Here is a 21290-nt window from a genome sequence, read left to right on the forward strand (position 1 = left end):
AAACTATAAAGCCAAATGACAGCTTAGGCTAGTTTCACACTAGCGTTTGAGCGCAGCGACGGCCTGCGCACGGCCGCCGCTAAGCCCCGCCCCGCCGGTAGCTCCGCCCACCGGCGCATGACGCTGCATGCACCCTGCGTCCCCTATCTTTATCACAGGGGGGGCGCAGGCCGTGCGCAGTATGCGTTTGGCGGCGCATGCGTCCTTTTGACGGTGCGCCGACCTGCGCCAAACGCAACCTGCTGCAGTTTGGTTGCATCGGCGCACCGTCAAAAAGGCGCATGCGCCGCCAAACGCATACTGCGCACGGCCTGCGCCCCCTGTGATAAAGATGGGGGACGCAGGGCGCATGCAGCGTCATGCGCCGGTGGGCGTAGCTACCGGCGGGGGCGCGGCAGGGGGTGGGGCTTAGCGGCGGCCGTGCGCAGGCCGTCGCCGCGCTCATAAACGCTAGTGTGAAACTAGCCTTACATAGAATGTGCTGACAAGTTAGAAAATCACTTGAAGAAAAATATTATGATGGGCCTGTAAGAGAAAGCGGAGGGTAATGATGCTGTTGGCTTCCTAGAACCCCGATATCTTATTGGATGAATCTACCTTCTCTCCCTTCTGTGCTGCTGAATGTGCTCATATGGTCCCTACAAGACCAGGTCCAGTCTTTCTGGCCAAACTTCACTTTTATGATCTACATCATTAAATGTGCAGTGAGGCCAAGTGTGAATTTCTGTGCAATAACAGAGTTTCCCTTTATCCTGACTTTTCAGTTTCTTTTAAAACCAACTAACTTCAAGGAGGATTGTGATAAACTACATAAGACACATTACACCTGTGCCATGATATACACACATTGTCAAAATTGTTGGTAACCCTCGTTTAATGATAGAAAAACCCACAATGGTCACAGAAATAACTTGAATCTGACAAAAGTAATAATAAATAAAACATCTATGAAGATGAACAAATGAAAGTCAGACATTGCTTTTCAACCATGCTTCCACAGAATTTTAAAAAATAAAACTCATGAAATAGGCCTGGACAGTAATGATGTTACCCTTGAAAATGTGACCAAAAGGACATGTGAATTCAAGGTGTGACCACTAATCAGCATCACAGGTGTCTACAATCTTGGAATCAGTGAGTGGCCTGTATAGAGGCTACAGATGCTCACTGTGCTGTTTGGGGACATGGTGTGTATCACACTTAACATGGACCAGAGGAAGCGAAGGAAAGAGTTGTCCCAGGAGATTAGAAAGAAAATTATAGACAAACATGTTAAAGGTAAAAGTTATAAGACCATCTCCAAGCAGCCTGATGTTCCTGTGATTACAGTTGTACATATTATTCAGAAATTTATGATCCATGGGACTGTAGTCAACCTCCCTGGACTTGGCCGCAGGAGGAAAATTGATGACAAATCAAAGAGACGGATAATACGGATGGTAACAAAAGAGCCTAGAAAAACATCTAAACAGATTAAAGGTGAACTTCAAGCTCAAGGAACATCAGTGTCAGATTGCACCATCCGTCGTTGTATGAGCCAAAGTGGACTTCATATGAGATGACCAAGGACAACACCGTTGTTGAAAAAAAAAAATCATAAAAAAGCCAGGCTGGAATTTGCCAAACTACATGTTGACAGGCCACAAAGCTTCTGGGAGAATGTCCTATGGACAGATGAGACAAAAATGAAATTTTTGGCAAGGCACATCAGCTCTATGTTCACAGATGGAAAAATGAAGCATATCAAGAAAAGAACACTGTCCCTACTGTGAAACATGGAGGAGGCTCTGTTATGTTCTGGGGCTGCTTTGCTGCATCTGGCACAGGGTGTCTAGAATCTGTGCAGGGTACAATGAAATCTCAAGACTATCAAGGGATTCTAGAGCGAAATGTGCTGCCCAGTGTCAGAAAGCTTGGTCTCGGTCACAGGTCATGGGTCTTGCAACAGGATAATGAACCAAAATACACAGATAAAAACACCCAAGAATGGCTAAGAGGAAAACATTGGACTATTCTGAAGTGGCATTCTCTGAGCCCTGACCTAAATCCTATTAAGCATCTTTGGAAATCACTGAAACATGCTGTCTGGAAAATTCAACCTTCACATACGAGACAACTGGAGCAGTTTGCTTTTAAGGAGTGGGCCAAAATACCTGTTGAGAGGTGCAGAAGTCTCATTGACAGTTACAGGAATCGTTTTATTGAAGTGATTGCCTCAAAAGGTTGTGCAACAAAATATTAAGGGAAGGGTACCATCATTTATTCGGACTCCCATGACAGCACCACGAGAGAGGGGATCCGCCCTTCAGGAACAGGAAACCTACAGATACAAAAGGGCAGCACCTCTCCCACGCATCAGTTGGTTTCCTGTTCCTGAGGGGACGGGATCCTACAGTTGGAATCCGGATGGATCCCAGGCCGACCGGCCGGTACAGGTAGCGGGGGATGTCTCCTACCTTGGCCAAGTGCGGAGCTCCTGGAGACGCCACAGCGGTCCTAGCTGGGCTGCATGGCAGTGGCGTTTACAGCAGGGAGCGGTGTCTGGAGGATATCCGCCTCCGGGGGGAAAAGCCGCCACCAGTGAGTATGCCCCCGGAGGTCTCCCTGCTCCGGCGGAGCGGTGGCTGGGGTCGGTGTGGACGGCGCAGCTGCATGGTGTCCGGGACCGGGGAGCGCTGTAGGAGGACGCCCGGGTGTCCCGCATGACATCCGGTTACACAGGAAGTGTGTGCGGGGCCGCGGTGACGTTGGGGGCGGAGCTTCGGGGTGCTTCCGGGTCAGCGGCGCCACTGCGCAGGTGTGAAGATTCCAAGATGGCAGCACCCATCGGAACAGGCGCCGGTAAGCGCTGGCTCACCGGTCGACAGCGGCGCCAGCTGGGAATGGGAGACCAATCACGGGGGGGCGCGGCATGTCTGCTGACTGGAGGATGGGTATTTAAGCAGGGCCCAAGGGGGTTCCATGCTTCTGGCCACATTATTGCACGCAATGATGGAGAGCGAACAAGAGCAGCGGCGGCAGCAGCGGCAATCATCACTGCTGCCCCTAGAGGACCTTTTGGCAGGTAAAGCAAAAGAAGAAAGAATCCCGGGACAGTAAGGAGCGTGCCAAACGGAGTGACCAATCCAGTCATAAAAGCTCCTCCAGACAGACGGGAGCATCAACTTAAAAAGATCCCCCTCATTCTCCGGTACTTAATTGCTGCACTGGTAAGTGAATGTTCACTCAGTGACGGGGCCTCCCTCTATGTTTTTATTCTCAGGGGAAGAAGTCCACGAGTAAGACAAAACACAGGGAATGTGCTCTCTGTACATGCCCATTACCGGACTCATGCCCAAAAAAGTTGTGTCCCCCCCCTGTATTCAGCAGACGGTGGTGGAAGAATCGCTTAAAATAGCTGCAAGCCTAAAAGACATAGTCAGGGCAGAGATGAGAGAAACCCTGAAATCCCTGTCCCAACCGGGGAGCTCGAGGGTTAGGGACCCTTTTAGAGACAGATTCCTCGGTGGAATGGAGGAGAAGTATGGACTCCCCTGGCTCATCCCCCTTCATCCTCCTCGGAGGAAGAGGATTCTGGCCGGTTTTGTCTGCCGCTTGACCGGGTGGACAAGTTGGTAAAGGCGGTGAGAAGGACAATGGAAGTGGAGGAGCCTAAACCACAATTATCCATGCAGGATGTCATGTTCGGGGGGCTGGATCAGAAAAAGCGAAGGGTCTTCCCTTTGAACGAAAAGATTCCGGATCTAATTAGTAGAGAAAGGAAAAGACCAGATAAGAGGGGTTCGCTACCACCAGCCCTCAAACGTAGATACCCCTTTGATGATCCTGCGGTCAACACTTGGGACAAAGCCCCTAAATTAGATGCGGCAATTGCCAAGGCATCAAAAAGATCCTCACTAACCTTGGGGGACATGGGGACCCTTAAAGACCCACTAGACAGGAAGGCAGATACCTTCCTTAAAGGAACCTGGGAGATGGCAGCCGGTTCTTTAAGACCAGCAGTAGCCTCAACATGTACGGCCCGGTCCATGATGATCTGGTTAGACCAATTGGAGTCTCAATTAAAACAAGGGACACCTAGACAGACAATTTTAGGGGCCCTACCAGTAATCCAGGGGGCCGCAGCCTTCCTAGCGGACGCCTTAGCGGATGCGGTTAGAATGGCGGCCAGGGCAGCAGGACTTTCCATTGCAGCTTGTAGAACCCTGTGGCTAAAGTGCTGGCCGGGAGACATTCAATCCAGGTCGAAACTCTTCACTATCCTGTGCGAAGGGGAATATTCGGAACAGTCCTGGATGAGATGCTTGAGAAAGCCGGGGATGACAAGAAGAAGTTCCCTAATCTGTGGTCCGCATCCTACCGACGTTCATTCAATAGAAGAAAATTCGGTCAGGGAAGAAGGCGCAACCCATCACCTAATGGAGACCGTCCCAGATGGGAGGATAGAAGGAGGAGAGGTACGGGCTTTATGTTCAGGCGTTCTTCAAGAGAGCGAAAGAAACCTGGCCAATGTCTAGCGATTCCCGTAGGGGGTAGACTGTCAGCCTTCCTCCCAGCATGGCTGCAGATCACCAATAGTGACTGGGTGCGAAACGTAATATCCACCGGACTCAAGCTGGAGTTTACTTATGTTCCTCGGGATACCTTTAAACTAACTCCCTTGCGATCTTCGCCACTTGAACAAACTGCTTTAGAAGCAGAAGTCTTGAGTTTATGCTTAAAGAAGGTCCTGGTGGAGGTTTCGGAATCTGAAAGAGGTAGAGGCTTCTACTCTCCCCTGTTCCTGATCCAAAAGGCGGATAAATCATTTAGGATCATTATTAATTTACGTTCCCTAATGAATTCTTGGTTAACCGAACCTTTAAAATGGAGTCTATCAGTTCAGCAATAAAGATGTTGTTTAAAGGGTGTTTTATGGCAGTCGTGGATTTGAAAGACTCGTACTACCATGTTCCTATCCACACAGACTTCCAGCAGTTCCTGAGAGTGGTGGTTTCAATGGACGGTCAAATCTGTCATTTTCATTTTAGGGCTCTCCCTTTTGGTCTCTCAGCAGCGCCCCGGGTATTTACGAAGATCGTGGCTGAAGTCATGGCTCATCTGCGGGAGTCTGGTATCCTGATTGTCCCGTACCTAGACGATTTTTTGATTGTAGGGAATTCGACGGACCATTGCCTATCCCATATAGAAAGGGATAAGTCCAGACTAGAGCACCTCGGATGGATTATAAATTACGAGAAATCCCGATTTCAGCCCCTGAGAGTCCAAAAGTTCCTAGGCTTACTGTTAAATTCAGAAACCCAGCAGTGTCTTTCTGCCATCAGATAAGTTAGAATATATACAACAGCAGGTACTTCCGGCGATTGATAATCCTTCCATGACCCTCAGGCAAGCCATGTCTTTGTTAGGCTCTCTGACCTCATGTATGCCAGCAGTCAGGTGGGCGCAGTTTAACACTAGATCCCTTCAGAGGGACGTCCTAGTTAGAGACAGGGCCTAAGAGGGGTCTCTACAAGGTCAGATATCTTTGAGCCCCTTGACTCTTACATCTCTTCGATGGTGGCTTGATAAGAACAACTTATCCTCAGGGGTGCCCTGGGTGACGCAGATAACCAACATAATAACCACAGATGCTAGCCCCTCGGGTTGGGGGGCCCATATGGGGGACATAGTGGTCCAGGGACTTTGGGACTCCTGACACCTCGTCTAACCAGAGGGAGCTGTTGCCGATTGAGTTGGCAGTTAAAAAACTCATTATGTACCTACAGGGTCATCATGTGAGGATCCTCGGACAACCAGGTAGCAGTAGCCTATATCAACCACCAAGGTGGAACACTCTCTGAGGCCCTGATGCGGATAACAGAACGTCTATTTCAAATAGCAGAGAGAAATTTTCAATCTTTAACGGCACTCCACATCAGAGGGAAAGACAACATGAAGGCAGTCTTTCTAAGCCACAGGGTCCTAAGGCAAGGAGAATGGGCTTTCAACACGGACGTTTACAACCAGATTGTCCGCAGATGGGGTCAGCCGGAGGTAGACCTCTTTGCCAGCAAAGAAAACAGAAAAGTAAAAAAGTTCTGCTCTCTGAACCCCAGGGAAAATCCACTGGCAGTGGACGCCTTCCTGATAAAATGGGACTTCTCTGGCATATGCCTTTCCACCGTTGGCCCTCTTACCTCTGGTGGTGAGGAAGATCGAGCAAGGGTCATATTAATTGCCCCCGAGCAAGGGTCATATTAATTGCCCCATTCTGGCCCAGGAGGACCTGGTTCGCATGGTTGAGGACCATGTCAGTATGCGATCCCTGGGTACTGCCGAACCTTCCGAATCTTCTCTAACAGGAGCCAGTCAACCATCCACAAGTGGCAGGACTCCATTTGACGGCATGGAGTTTGAGAGGGCACTGTTGAAGAATAGAGGTTTCTCCCAAAATTTAATTAATACCCTCCTGAAGAGCAGGAAGCAGATTACTACAAATACGTATCTATGCTAGAACCTGGAGGCGATTCCTGTCCACCTCTGAGTTTAATCTCAGGGATGGAATACCCACGAAACAGATTCTAGAATTCCTTCAGAGGGGTCTTGAGTTGGGTCTTTCCACAAGTACCTTTAAAAGTGCAGGTTTCAGCCTTGGGGGCCCTATTTACCTGTGATATTGCCAGCAACTACTGGGTGTCTAGATTCATCAAAGCTGCTAGTAGATCCAGACCCAAACACAGGGATAAATGTATACCATGGGACTTAAATTTAGTCCTTACAGCTATGACAGAGAAGCCATTCGAACCTCTGGATTCGGCCTCATTAAAGATTATGTCCCTTAAGACAGCTTTTTTGGTAGCAATAACATCTGCACGTAGGAGAAGTTATATACAGGCACTTTCCAGGTTGCCCCCTTATACAGAGTTTTTACATGATAGAGTAATTCTAAAACCGGACCCAGCATACTTGCCCAAGGTAGCATCACAATTTGACAGGACACAAGAGATAGTTCTCCCTAATCCTACCAACCCTAAACAGCACAAGCTTCATGCACTAGATGTTAAAAGATGCCTACTAAAATATATATCGGCTACTGATCCTTGGAGGAAAGAGAACGCAGTATTTTTATCCTTCCAAGGTCCTAAGAAAGGGTTTAGGGTATCAAAACACACGTTAGCAAAGTGGATTAGGGAGGCTATCTCTCTTGCTTACACAACAGGGGGCAGTCCGGCTCCACAGAATCTGAGGGCGCATTCCACTTGTGCCATGGCGTCATCTTGGGCGGAGAGATCTGGAGTGTCAATTGACCAGATATGTAAGGCGGCCACCTGGTCATCTCCTTCCACCTTTTTTAACCACTATCGGTTAGAAATGGGGCCTCCTCGGATCTCACCTTTGGGCTAAGGGTGCTGCAGGCTGTAGTCCCTCCCTAAGTTAGTTTACATCTCCGTAATTCTCTCGTGGTGCTGTCATGGGTGTCCGAATAAAGTATTAAGTTACGTACCGGTAACGGTATTTTTCGGAAGCCCATGACAGCACTCTTAGTTCCCTCCCTTGTTCACGTATAGGAAGTGCACTCCTTCCTCTTAGAAAACTGTCATGGATTTACCTTATTTTGGAGTAAAGATTACATATAAATTGTAAATAGGATGTATAGATTGTATATATGCTGTGCCTCTATCCATGGTAGCCTCTCAAGCTCTGTAATCCAACTGATGCGTGGGAGAGGTGCCGCCCTTTTGTATCTGTAGGTTTCCTGTTCCTGAAGGGCGGATCCCCTCTCTCTTGGTGCTGTCCTGGGCTTCCAAAAAATACCGTTACCGGTATGTAACTTAATACTTTCTGTCCAGGCCTACTTCTTGAGGGTTTTTTTTTTTTTTTCTTTTAAATTCTGTGGAAGTTTGGTGGAAAAGCAATGTCTGACATTCATTTGTTTATTTTCATAGACTTTTTTATTTATTACTTGTGTCAGTTTCAAGTTATTTCTGTGACCATTGTGGGTTTCTGTCATTAAACAAGGGGTGCCAACAACTTTAACCATGTGTGTATCTCTAAGCTGTGTGTGGCTGATGGCTGTAATATATATTTATTCACGCCTGTAGGGCCTTATTTGCGGCCGTGAAAAAATATCGAGCTTATTCGATATTTTTCACGGCTTACGGACACGCCCGCAATGCATTTCAATGGTACAGCAAAAACAACGTTTGCTTGTTTTTGTGGTACACCGTATTTGCGGATCGCCGTTTTTTTTCCCTGCTGTTTGTTATAACAGGGAAAACTGTGATCCGAGAAGGTTTTTTGCTGCCCGTTTTGTGGGAGATCACAAAAATCGCGGCAATACGGCCCCCCAAAAAAACAGCATGTGTAAAAGCAACCTTAGGAATTCAGACTACTGCACAATCTCTCCTGAAATGGGGGCGCTAATACTTTCTCTACTTTTCTGGTCAGGACTCCATAGTAGCTCCAATGGTTCACAATAAATTTAGTGTTTGGAGTTCTCCCGTCATACATACGCTGTTGTTGGTTTTGTAACATTTTTATTTTATACCTACCGTATATACTCGTGTATAAGCTGAGATTTTCAGCACATTTTTTTTTTTTCTGTGCTGAAAACGTACCCCTCGGCTTATACACGAGTCATTGTGCCAGGGGGTTGGCAGGGGAGGGGGCGCGTCAGGAGCCAGCGGCTGTTACATCATACTCACCCACTCCTCGCGTGATCGTTTCAAGTCCTCCCTGCATCTCTCTGTTGTCTCAGCGAGGCAGCTTCTTCCTGTGTTCAGCAGTCACGTGGTACCGCTCATTAAAGTAATGAATATGCACGTGTCTCTACTCCGATAGGCATGGAGCGCATATTCATTACTTTAATGAGCGGTACCACACCGCTGAACACAGGAAGAAGCTGCCTCACCGGGACAGCAGAGATATGCAGGGAGGACTTGAAGAGATCGCACCAGGAGTGGGTGAGTATGATGGGGGGGGAGCCATGCGTACAACAGGGGGAGGACGGAGGGGGAGCCATGCGTACAACGGGGGGAGGACGAGGGGGAGCCATACGTACAACAGGGGGAGGAGGACGGGGGGAGCCATACGTACAACAGGGGGAGGAGGACGGGGGGAGCCATACGTACAACAGGGGGAGGAGGACGGGGGGAGCCACACATAGCAGGACAGGGATGAGGGGACAATGCACACACCCGGCTTATACTCAAGTCAATAAGCTTACCCAGTTTTCCGTGGCAAAATTAGGTGCCTCGGCTTTTACTCGAGTATATACAGGTTTATGTTTTGTTTTTTTGTTTTCTTTACAGGTTCATTCTGTATGATAGTTTAATTGCGGTGGGATTGGCCTGCCTCACTTATGTGAGTCTTTAAAAAAAAAAAAAAGTCTCCATTGCTTCTTCCAAATACCCGAGATGTAAATTTAACCCCTCTCTGCCATCTCACATACTATCCTGTCCATGTGTCCTGGGTCTGTCTGGCCATGGACGGGATAGTACGTCATAGCGATCGGCTATACACACGGGTGGTGTGCGGCCGATTGCTGCCGTGTGTCAGCTGATTCTAACAGCTGACACCCGGCACTTTCATCCCCGTGTTCAATCGCAACATTTCGGAGCCAGCACAGGGGCTGACAGCCCCTCTGCCTTTGGATTGGAGACCCTGCGGCACGATGCGGGGTCCCGATCGCTGCCATGGAGACCCGATGTCGTCATGACGATATCCGAGCATCCAGAGCTGAGAGACTTCCTGTAATGTGCAGTGATGATCAGGAAGTCTCTCAGGTCAGTGTAAAATACGTTGCAGCGCTGACAGCTTCTATGGCAGGGTTCCCCAACTGCAGTCCTCAAGGCACACCAACATATCATGTTTTCAGGATTTCCTTAGTATTGCTCAGGTGATAATTGCTTCACCTGTGCAATATAAAGGAAATCCTGAAAATATGATCTGTTGGTGTGCCTTGAGGACTGGAGTTGGGGAACCCTGTTCTATAGCATACAGATCTGCATGCTATAGAAGTGATCAGCCTGCAGAAAATGAGTGTCCCATAGTGGGACAAAGTGTAAAACAGAATGGAAAAAAAAAAAAAATTTAAATAATTGTAAAAATATTTTACAAAATAATAAAAAAAATCAATTCTATCAAATATTTGAATTAATAAAAATCTAAACAATAAAAGTACACATATTTGGCATCCACGCATCCATAATGACCCGCCCTATAAAATTGTCCCGCTAGTTAACCCATTTAGTGAACATTATAAAAAAAGGCAAAAAAAACAATGCTTTATCATCATACCGCCGAAAAAGTGGAATAACACGTGATCAAAAAGATGGACGGATATAAATAAACATAGAACCGCAGAAAGCGTCATCTTGTCCCACAAAAAACAAGTCCCCATGCAACTCCAACACCGGAAAGATTAAAAAAGTTATAGCTCGCAGAATAAAGCGATGCAAAAATAATTATTTCTTATATAATAGTTATATAATAGTTTTTATTGTATAAAGGCGCCAAAACAATAAAAAGATATAAATGACGTATTGCTGTAATTGTACTAATCTGAAGAATAAATCTGCTTTTATCAATTTTATCACATGCAGAACGGTATAAACGCTCCCCACCCCCCCAAACGATATTCATGAATTGCTATTTTTTGTTCATTCTGCCTCACAAAAATCGGTATAAAAAGCGATCAAAAAATGTCATATGCCCGAAAATGGTGCCAATGAAAACATCAACTCGTCACGCAAAAAACAAGACCTAACATGACTCTGTGGGCCGAAATATGGAAAAATTATAGCTTTCAAAATATGGTGATGCAAAAACTATTTTTTGCAATAAGAAGTATCTTTTAGTGTGTGACAGCAGCCAAACAGAAAAACCCGCTATAATGCCTCTTTCACACGTCCTGATATTTCCGGTACCGGAGATGCCAGTGTCCGTGTGTGTAATACTTGTGGCACACGTGTGCCACATCAGTACCACATGGACGGGCGCCAGGGAAGAAGCGTTAGAGTAAGCGCTGTTCCCCGGCGCCAGGTGTTGAACACGGCTCTCATCATTCTCCTCTGCATTTGCTGATCGCCAGGGGAGAATGATGAGAGCCATGTTCAACATCCGGCACCAGGGACAAGCACTTACTGTAACACTTCTTCCCCGGCGCTGATGCATGTCACATGGATGACATCCATGTGTGTTATGCGTATGCACGTGTGCTGGATGTTTTGTGGCCCGTGCTGACATTAAAAAAAGACATGTCAGCGTGTTTTGCCCATGGACACACGGTGTGTGGAAACACACTGACATGTGCACAGACCCATTCACTTGAATAGGCAAATAGCGATCAGTTTCTCCCGAGTCTCTTCACATGGCTGCCCAATGGTATCAAATTCTGTGACACACCCATGGTGTCAGTGTGATCACTGCACCCCTAGATAAATTCAATGAGAGGTGTAATTCATAAAATGTGGTCCCTTATGGGGGGTTCTGCTGTTTTGGCACCTCATGGGCTCTCACAGTGGGTCATGGCACCTACAAACCATAACAGTAAAATCTGGCACTCCTTCCCTTCTGAGCTCTGCCATGCATCCAAACAGTGGTTTACCCCAACATATGGAATATCAGCATACTCAGGACAAATTGCACAATAACTTTTCGGGTCCTGTTACCCTTGGGAAAATGTAAAATTGGGGGTGAAAAGATCATTTTTTGGGAAAAAAATATGATTTTTTAATTTTACAGCTCTACGTTATAAACTTCCGTGAAGCCCTTGGGGGTTCAAAGTGCTCACCACACATCTAGATAAGTTCCTTGGGGGTCTAGTTTCCAAAATTGGGTCATTTGTGGGGGGTTTCCACTGTTTAGGCACATCAGGGGCTCTCCAAGCGCGACATGGCATCCGATCTCAATTCTAACCAATTTTGCGTTGAAAAAGTCAAACTGCACTCCTTCCCTTCAGAGTTCTGCCATGCACCGAAACAGTGGTCCCCCCACAAATCAGGTATCGCATACTCAGGACAAATTGCACAATTACTTTTGGGGTCCAATTTCTCCAGTTACCATTGGGGAAAATAAAAAAAAATTTGGATCTGAAGCAATTTTTTTGTGAAAAAAGTTTCTAAATGTTCATTTTTTTTTTTTTTTTTTTTAAACATTCCAAAAATTCCTGTGAAGCACCAGAAGTTAACTTCTTGAATGTGATTTTGAGCACCTTAAGGCTGTGTGCACATGCTGCGGATTCAAAAGACCTGCAGTTTAGCCTGCGGTATTCCCCTGCGTTTTGACACCTCTACAATGGAGAAGGTGTGAAATCGCTGCGGATTCCGCACAAAGTGACATTCTGTGGTTTTGAAACCGCAGCAAATCCGCGCGGAAAATCCGCACCGTGTTTTTTGTTTTCCATAGAAAATAAAGGTACTGTACACTGCAGCAAAAACTGCTGTGGATCCGCAGGGCCGAATCCGCTGCGGATCCGCAGCAGAATCCACAGCGTGTGCACACACCCTGAGTGGTGCAGTTTTTAGAATGGTGTCATATTTGGGTATTTTCTATCATATAGACCCCTAAAAGTGACTTCAAATGTGATGTGGTCCCTAAAAAAAAAAATGGTGTAAAAATGAGAAATTGCTGGTCAACTTTTAACCCTTATAACGTCCTAAAAAAAATTTGGTTCCAAAATTGAGCTGATGTAAAGTAGACATGTGGGAAATGTTACTTAAGTTTTTTATCTGCCATATCTCTGTGATTTTAGGCATGAAAATTCAAAGTTGGAAAATGGTGAAATTTTCAAAACTTTTGCCAAATTTCCGTTTTTTTTCCCCACAAATAAACTCAACTTATATCAAAGAAACTTTTACCACTAACATGAAGTACAGTATGTCTCGAAAAAACAGTGTCAGAATCACCAGGATCCATGGAAGTGTTCCAGAGTTATTACCTCATAAAAGGACAGGAAAGATGTATATCTTTGTACCGTGTTAGCCAGTAGATAGAATATGTAGAATTGAGAGTCCTCATTGGTTGACACCTTTTAATGGCTAACTGAAAAGATGGTAACACATCGCAATCTTTCGAGACTACTCAGGTCTCTTCATCAGGCATAGACTAATACAAAATCTGAAGTCACATATTTATACACAAGACAGCACAGAAATAACTCAATAGATAAGACAAGTGATATGAAGCAAAATTGTCATTATGGAAGAGGGATAAATATTGGAGCAGTTCATAGATAAGGAGCCTGAAGGTTTTATTGCCCTCTGATGACCCCAGAATGTCTGAAGAGCAAATTCCTTAATTGATGTAAAAAGACATAAAGCCATGTGACACATTCATTTCCTATTGTTGCTGGGTGTTGGACAGATCTCGGCAGGCGCACTGCGCGTGCACCCTCCATTTTTCTCCTGCAATAAGATGGCGGCGGCTCCGGGGACTTCATGGGGGATGCGGGGACTCCGGAGGTACCAGGGGGATCGGGGGACCCCATTTCTCTTTCCTCTGATATACGATCACATCAGAGGAGAGAGAAATTAAATGGGAAATCAGACTTTTTTTTTTTTGGGTCTCTGTTATACCGTTAATAACGGTGATCGCAACACTGTTTTTGGTAAAAACCAACCCGAATCATGTCCTCGGGGGGTCTCAGCTACCCCTGGTAGCGGTGACCCAGAAGAAATTCCGGCCCTGGGGGGCGCTATACACTTATTTCTCAGCGCCGTTAAAAAGCAGCGCTGAGGCATAAGTACCCTTAACTGCCATTGTTAAAAGGCGTATTGGTGGTCGCTAAGGGGTTAACTGCTCTACATAGATCTTGATTTAAACAGAGACACCTAGGCTTGGGCCATGGTGTTGCCTACTGTTCTGGAGTGAGAGATGGCAAGAAAAATAATTAGGTAGCCGGGTCAGAACCAGGATAGAGAAAGTACAAAATCAGAAGGCGCAAGAATAATCAGTAAACGGGCTGGGGTCACAACAAGAAACAAATACACAAAATGGGAGCTGAGCACAGAGGACTATACCAGCAGAGAACAAGGCTGTTTCTGGCAGCTCAAATGATGACCACCACAAACAGGCTTTGCACTGTCTACTCTGTTTTCCTGATCCCAGGGATTGCCTTAATCATCATCCCTTAACCCCTCTACATGAGTCTGGACTTATACAGAGACCCCTATGCTTGAGCCACGGTGTTATCTGCTGTTCTGTGGAGTGAGATGGGAAGAATAGTCAGGTAGCCGGGTCAGAACCAGGAGATCAGTGAAAATGCATAATCAGAAGACACAATAGTCAGTAAACGGGCCACGGTTGCAACAGGATATAAATACACAAGCCGGGAACTGAGCATAGAGCATTGAACCAGAGGAGAACAAGACTGTATCTGGCACCTTCTAGCAAATTGCTTTTGAGATTAGTAGGGTGTGGTGCTTTCCACTTGGCTGAAGTAGAGATCAGATTACTTCAGCTGGACAGCACACACCCATACTTCCAGACTGGATAGTACTACTGATCCCAAGTACTGTAATCTTAATGGCTGGACCAAGTATGTACCACCCAGAGCTTCTGGTTTTGACGTCTCCTCCATCATCAGCGCTACCTGCAAAACGAATAAGGCAGCTCCTGGTGACAGAATCAGAAGTCGTAGGAGCAGATCCCAGAGAAAATGGATTACACCATTTGCAGAAGACTTAATATGACAAAATGGCAGAAAACCAGAGCATAAAGTGACTCCATTTTGGAAATTATAACCCTCAGGGAATTAATTTATAGGGTTAGCGACTATTTTGACTCCACAGCCACTTTGCAGCAACCAATGCATGCTAATTTCTGGAAAGTGAAAACTGCACATTTGCCATTTTATTACCCAACACATAGTGCCCAGATTATGCTCCGGGAGACACACACCGTGCAATAAGTAGGATCTTCTCACTATAGTAATGCCAAATACATGGATGCTAAATGTGGTTTGGTCATACTGCAAGGCTCAGAAACAAGGGGGAGATTTGACTTTGGGAGAGCGGGTTTTGCTGCATTGGTTTATGGAAGTCATGTTGCTTTTCAAGAGCCTATGAGTCACAAATAATGTGGAATCATTGGCTTTTTCACTGACAGATAATGGACCTGAATAGGGACTTGTTTTTTGTGAGATGAGAAGTTTTTTTTATGTTATTTTAGCCTACATAACATTGATTGTTCATTCTGCATCTCAAATATGGAATAAAAAGTCAAACAGATGGACACTACACTCTACTAGTTCATAATCAATATCACCCAAACTTTAAACATCATATAGCGATACCTAACTATCTCGTAACTAGATGTTAATAAATGGCTGAAATAGACATTATTGGAAACTCCACACAGATCAATACCCTAAAAGAGACTCGGAGTATCAAACCAAAGTATAGTAAAATACAAAAATGTTTTATTAGAGGTAACAAAAGAATAACTATAAAATGCAAAATACATGGTTTAAGGCAAAGGAACACGTAGTGTCAAAGAGCCACACATCAATATACAGACAAATACATAAGATCCACAAGGGTTTACAAAAATCATGCTTCCCTATGGAAAAAAGCTAAGTAATGTATCCCTTTAAAAGCCATTAAGGAGGGGAAAAAAGTTAGCAAGACACCCCTTTGTGGTAAGTTGTACATATGAGAAATAACTAGAAAGTATGAAACATAAGTAACAGACAACAGTGACGTAGGCCTATATAAACCATCAAGGGGGAACCAGGTCCCGAGCCCTAATGGATGCCTCCTCCAAAATCCTCAGCTTGGCAGAGGAAAATCTATCACTCTCCGCACTACACATTCGAGGGACAGAGAACCAAAAGGCAGACTTTCTGAGCTGCACTCAACTGAGGCAGGGCGAGTGGGTTCTAATTCAGTCCATTTTTCGGCAGATTGTAAAGATGTGAGGAACCCCGGACATAGATCTGTTTGCTGATTTCAAAAACAAAAAGGTGAAGACATTCTATTCTCTAGACCCCAGGGGGAATCCTCAGACCCTGGACTCCTTTATGCTCCAATGGACTCAGAACCTGACATGCCTTTCCCCCGATCATCCTCATTCCCGCAGTCATAAGAAATGTCAGGGAAGACAAAACAAGAATGATATTAATAGCCCTGTTATGAATGGGTCACCGAGGAGAAAAAAGCAAAACAAGCTAAGTCACAGAAAACCAGAGAGGTTGGTAACTATGCAGATTGCAGATCCCTGATCTTACCACACAACTAGCAGTAGCCGTGGAGCGTGTCTACGATGTTCCTAGACGCCTCGTCACGGCCGGAGGACTAAATAAGCCTAAAGCAAGAAAAGGGAAAACTAACTGCCCCACAGCAGACCCCAAAGGCATAGATAGCCCCCACACATGTATTGACGGTGAAACAAGATGAAGGCACAAACACAGGCAGGAAATTAGGCTGAGCAAATGATGGGGCCCAAACTAACTAGACAGGAAAGGAAAGACACTGTCTGCAACCTGCAAAAAACCCTACAAAAATAATGTCCAACACTTCTGATAGCAAAATTAACCCTGAAGTCACTAGACTTCTCCCACTATATCAGCACTCTGAAATATTCTGAGACAGGGCAAAAAGAGACCAAACTAGTAAGGGACAAAAAGCCAATTGGCAAAATACTGATAAATAAGAGTGGAAATTCAGCACAGCCCCCAGCAGGGGCTGGCTGACCACACCAAAAAACTGAATAGACCAACAAAATCAAGTGTGAACATTAGCAGAAAAACTTAGCTTTAGATGACTGGAACAGAGCTGAAAACCAAGAGCTGACAAGCCAGAAGGAATCACCAGCAACTGAATAGGGCGTCGGCTGTCTTAAATCCAATCTGAGACTCCTGAGATCCAATCGTCATCCTCATTCTCAGGTGGCAGATCTCCACCGATCAAATCAGCCTTTCTACCTCCTGTTACCACCAGAGGGAGTCTGGAAGGAGAACTCACAACTGGTGAACCAGAGAATGAACTTACAACATAGCCCCTTTCTGACCAAAAAGAACTTGGTTCTCCTGGCTTAGGATGCTACTGATCACCGACCCTTGGATCGTACCGGATCTTCCATACCTACTATCTCAGGGACTGGTATCACACCCTCGGGCAGCGAACCTCCATTTAACAGCATAGCACTTGAAAGGGCACTGCTGAGGGAAAGTGGTTTTTCGGAGAACCTAATTACTACACTACTAAAAAGTAGGAAACCGGTTACTACAAAGGCTTACGGGAAAACCTGGAAAAAATTCCTGTCCACCTCTGGGGTAAGAGTCCAGGATGGGGTCCCGATAACAAATTCTTGAATTTTTACAGAAAGGTCTAGAGGAAGGCCTAGCAGTCAATACATTGAAGGTACAGGTAGCGGCTTTAGGCACTCTATATAACCATGATGTGGCAGGTAACCCATGGATCGCATGGTTCATTAAAGCTACAGCTAGGTCTAGGCCTATAATAAGTCAAAAATTACCATCCTGGGATCTGAATCTGGTACTAACAGGTTCCCTGTTCGAGCCTATTGACTCAGCCCCTCTAAAAATCTTATCGTTAAAAACCGTTCTACTGGTAGCAATAACATCAGCTCATAGGGTAAGCCATATTCAGGCCCTATCTGCAGTACCGCCATTTACAAAAACTCTGGACGATAGTCATCCTAAAGCCTGACCCAGCCTACTTACCTAAAGTAGCATCGCGTTTCCATAGGTCCCAAGAGCTAGTCCTTTCTTCCTTCTGCCCGAATCCTAGGAATAGGGGGAGGAGAGATTTCACACCCTAGATGTGAAAAGATGCCTGGTTCAATACCTAGAGGCCACCAAGAGGTGTAGGAAGGAAGACTCTCTTTGTGTGTTTACAGGGTCCTATAAAGCGACTCAAAGCATCCAAGAGTACCCTGGCAAGGTGGCTAAGGGATGGGATTGCCCTGGAATATTCATCCAGTGGGAACATAATTCCAGACGGGTTGAAAGCTCATTTTACAAGAGTGATGGCGACCTCATGGGCTGAGAGGCCCGAGGTATCGATAGAAAAATCTGTAAGGCCGCCACCTGGTCATCACCTTCAACCTTTTTTATACACTATCAAGTAGACCTAGCCTCTGCGTCTGACTTGACCTTCAGAAGAAGGGTTCTTCAGGCTGTGGTCCCTCCCTAAGCTACCTGTAATGATCACGTGTGACTGGACACAGCGCCTCCAGCAGGGCGAAATTATGACACACGTGATCCTGGATACAGCGCCTCCAGCAGGGCGAATTTAAACAATAATGGGACGTGCAGCCGGATATACCGCCTCCAGCTGGCGAATTTAAGAAATACACGTAAAACTGGATACCCCGCCTCCAGCTGGCGAATTTAAATAATAAGGGTAAACACAGGGAACAATTACAGTGGTGGGCCCTGCGATAGGGAATGGGGGACGTGGAGACCTCCTAAGCTCCCCTGAGCCAGTGTCCCTGCACTCCTCACATTCCCTATACAGGCTCCTCGCCTGTCGCCGCACGCGTGCCTTAATACCCTAGCAAGCCCTAAACCTAAACCCTAACTAGGGAATAGGTCGGTGCGGAGACTAATCCCACCACTGCACTAACAACACACATAAGGAATGTCACAAACAGGGGAAAAAGAAAACTTGGCTCTCTCTGTGCTAAAGCTCCAGCACAGAGTCCAGCGACCGACTGCAGCCTTCCTCCTGAATAGCTGCCAAGAACTCCCTTCTGTGACTCCTTCCACACCAGGACTCAGATTGAGCTGAGCACTCTCTTCAGCTCCTTCCACCACCAAGGTTGGTTGCAAATGAACAACTATCACCAACAGTGATTGAAAACCCCTGGCTGTCCTTTATAGAGCCTAACACCTGTCATGTAATTAACGTGCACATTAACCTAAAACTAAAGCTAAGGTGCGATACCACTCACCACCACCGGGGACAGTCAAGACACCCTGAACCTGACAAAGTAAAAAAAAGTTCACTTTGTCAATTTAATACCGCCAGATCCAACACTGGATCATGACACTACCAGTCTCGTAATTCTCTCTGTGGTGCTGTCCTGGGGGAGAGAGAAAAACATAATTACTTACCGATAACGGTATTTCTCAGAGCCCATGACAGTACCCGCTTATTCCCTCCCATCACGTGTGTGGTGAGCACATTTTACTGTTCGTAGAGTGTTTTTCGTATAGGCACAGTGTTTTTTTGATAAGCAATATTATAATGTTTATATATTTCTGTTGTGTAACTAACCTGGAGACCCTCTGATGCTCTATAAACCAACTGGTATGGAGTAGAGGTACCGCCTTTTTATCTATATCTTTAATGTCACCTGAAGGGCAGATCCCCCTCTCTCCATGGTGCTGTTATGGGCTCTGAGAAATAGTTATCAGTAAGTAACTACGTTTTTTTTTTTACATAGGGAAACATGATTTTTGTAAACCCTTGTGGATCTTGTGTACTTGTCTCAATACCTGTTCTATGTATATTGATGTGTGGCTCTTTGATACTACGTGTTAATTTGCCTTAAACAGTGTATATTGCATTTTATAGTTATTCTTTTGTTACCGCTAACAAAACATTTTTGTATTTTACTATACTTTGGTTTGATACTCCGAGTCTCTTTTAGGGTATTACTCTACTATTCATCCTATAAGGTGTTCTATTAGACTGTGAACTGTCATTGTCATACAATTTTTTACTTAACTTGCCATTTTTACGAACACTTTAAGTAGAAATGTTCAAATAAAAAGTTCAAGGATGTTTTATTCAGAAATGATAATTTTTTTTTATCCTTCACAGATGACTGTACCAGAAGATCAGAGGGACAACTGACCTCTTCAATTTTTAAATCTGATGATCTTGAGATCCCACAGGATACAACTGAAGTGAATTTTATTTCTCCAGATATACCATCATCCCTTCACAGCAAAGATCTGTCGTCTGAACAGATCCTGTCTTCTGATTCATTACTAACTACTAAGAAAAATCCAAACCAGAAAATAAGCATTAAAAAACAAACTGCTCCTGAAGCAAAGAAGCCCTTTTCACATTCAGAATACAGAAATAGTTTTTCCCTTGAAAAGTCTTTTCTTAAACATCAAAAAATTCAAACAGCAAAGAATAGATTTTCTTGTTTCAAGTGTGGGAAATGTTTTCACCAGAACTCAGATCTTGTTAGTCACCAGAAAATTCACACAGGGGAGAAGCCTTTTTCATGTTCAGAATGTGGAAAATGTTTTTTATGGAAATCATATCTTGTTATTCACCAGAGATGTCACACAGGAGAGAAGCCATTTTCTTGTTCAGAATGTGGGAGATGTTTTAACCGTAAATCTGTTTTTGTTAAGCACCAGAAAATTCACGCTGGAGAGAAGCCTTTTTCTTGTTCAGAATGTGGGAAATGTTTTCACCTGAACTCAGATCTTGTTATTCACCAGAGAACTCACAAAGGGGAGAAGCCATTTTCATGTTCAGAATGTGGGAAATGTTTTTTATGGAAATCATATCTTGTTAGTCACCAGAGAAGTCACACAGGAGAGAAGCCATTTTCTTGTTCAGAATGTGGGAAATGTTTTAACCAAAAATCTGATGTTCTTATTCACCAGAGAATTCACACTGGAGAGAAGCCTTTTTCTTGTTCAGAATGTGAGAAATGCTTTAACCGTAAATCGGTTTTTGTTAAGCACCAGAGAACTCACACTGGGGAGAAGCCTTTTTCTTGTTCAGAATGTGGGAAATGTTTCAGCCACAAATCATATCTTGTTGTTCACCACAGAACTCACACAGGGGAGAAACCTTTTCCATGTTTAGATTGTGGGAAACGTTTTAACAAGAAATCAAGTTTTCTTAAGCACCAAAGAACTCACACAGGGGAGAAGCCTTTTTATTGTTCAGAATGTGGGAAATATTTTGCACGGAAATACACTTTTGCTACGCACCAGAAAACTCACACAGGGGAGAAGCCTTTTTTTTGTTCAGAATGTGGGAAATATTTTGCACAGAAATCATCTTTTGTTACTCACCAGAAAATTCACACAGGGGAGAAGCCATTTTCATGTTCAGAATGTGGGAAATGTTTTAACAATAAATCAGATTTGGTTAAGCACAAGAGAACTCACACAGGGGAGAAGCCTTTTTCATGTTCAGAATGTGGGAAATGTTTTAACCAGAAATCATATCTTGTTAAGCACCAGAGAACACACACAGGGGAGAAGCCTTTTTCCTGTTCAGAATGTGGTAAATGTTTTGTGAAGAAATCCACTCTTCTTAGTCACCAGAGCAGTCACATAGAGGAGAAGCCTTTTTCATGCTCTT

General features: G+C 44.9%; 2 protein-coding genes across 2 annotated transcripts in view; one reads left to right on the top strand and one right to left on the bottom strand.

The window, feature by feature from the left end:
* LOC141047339 (uncharacterized) overlaps positions 1-21290 on the bottom strand; it is a 944519-nt gene that overhangs the window by 864739 nt on the left and 58490 nt on the right.
* LOC141047296 (uncharacterized) overlaps positions 1-21290 on the top strand; it is a 206374-nt gene that overhangs the window by 184266 nt on the left and 818 nt on the right. Inside the window, 1 exon segment of the mRNA XM_073542349.1 lies at positions 19776-21289. Coding sequence (XP_073398450.1) covers positions 19776-21289 — 1514 coding nt within the window.

Source organism: Dendrobates tinctorius, unplaced genomic scaffold (genome assembly GCF_039654945.1).
Source record: "Dendrobates tinctorius isolate UK_male_01 unplaced genomic scaffold, ASM3965494v1 ptg000126l, whole genome shotgun sequence".
NCBI lineage: Eukaryota > Metazoa > Chordata > Amphibia > Anura > Dendrobatidae > Dendrobates > Dendrobates tinctorius.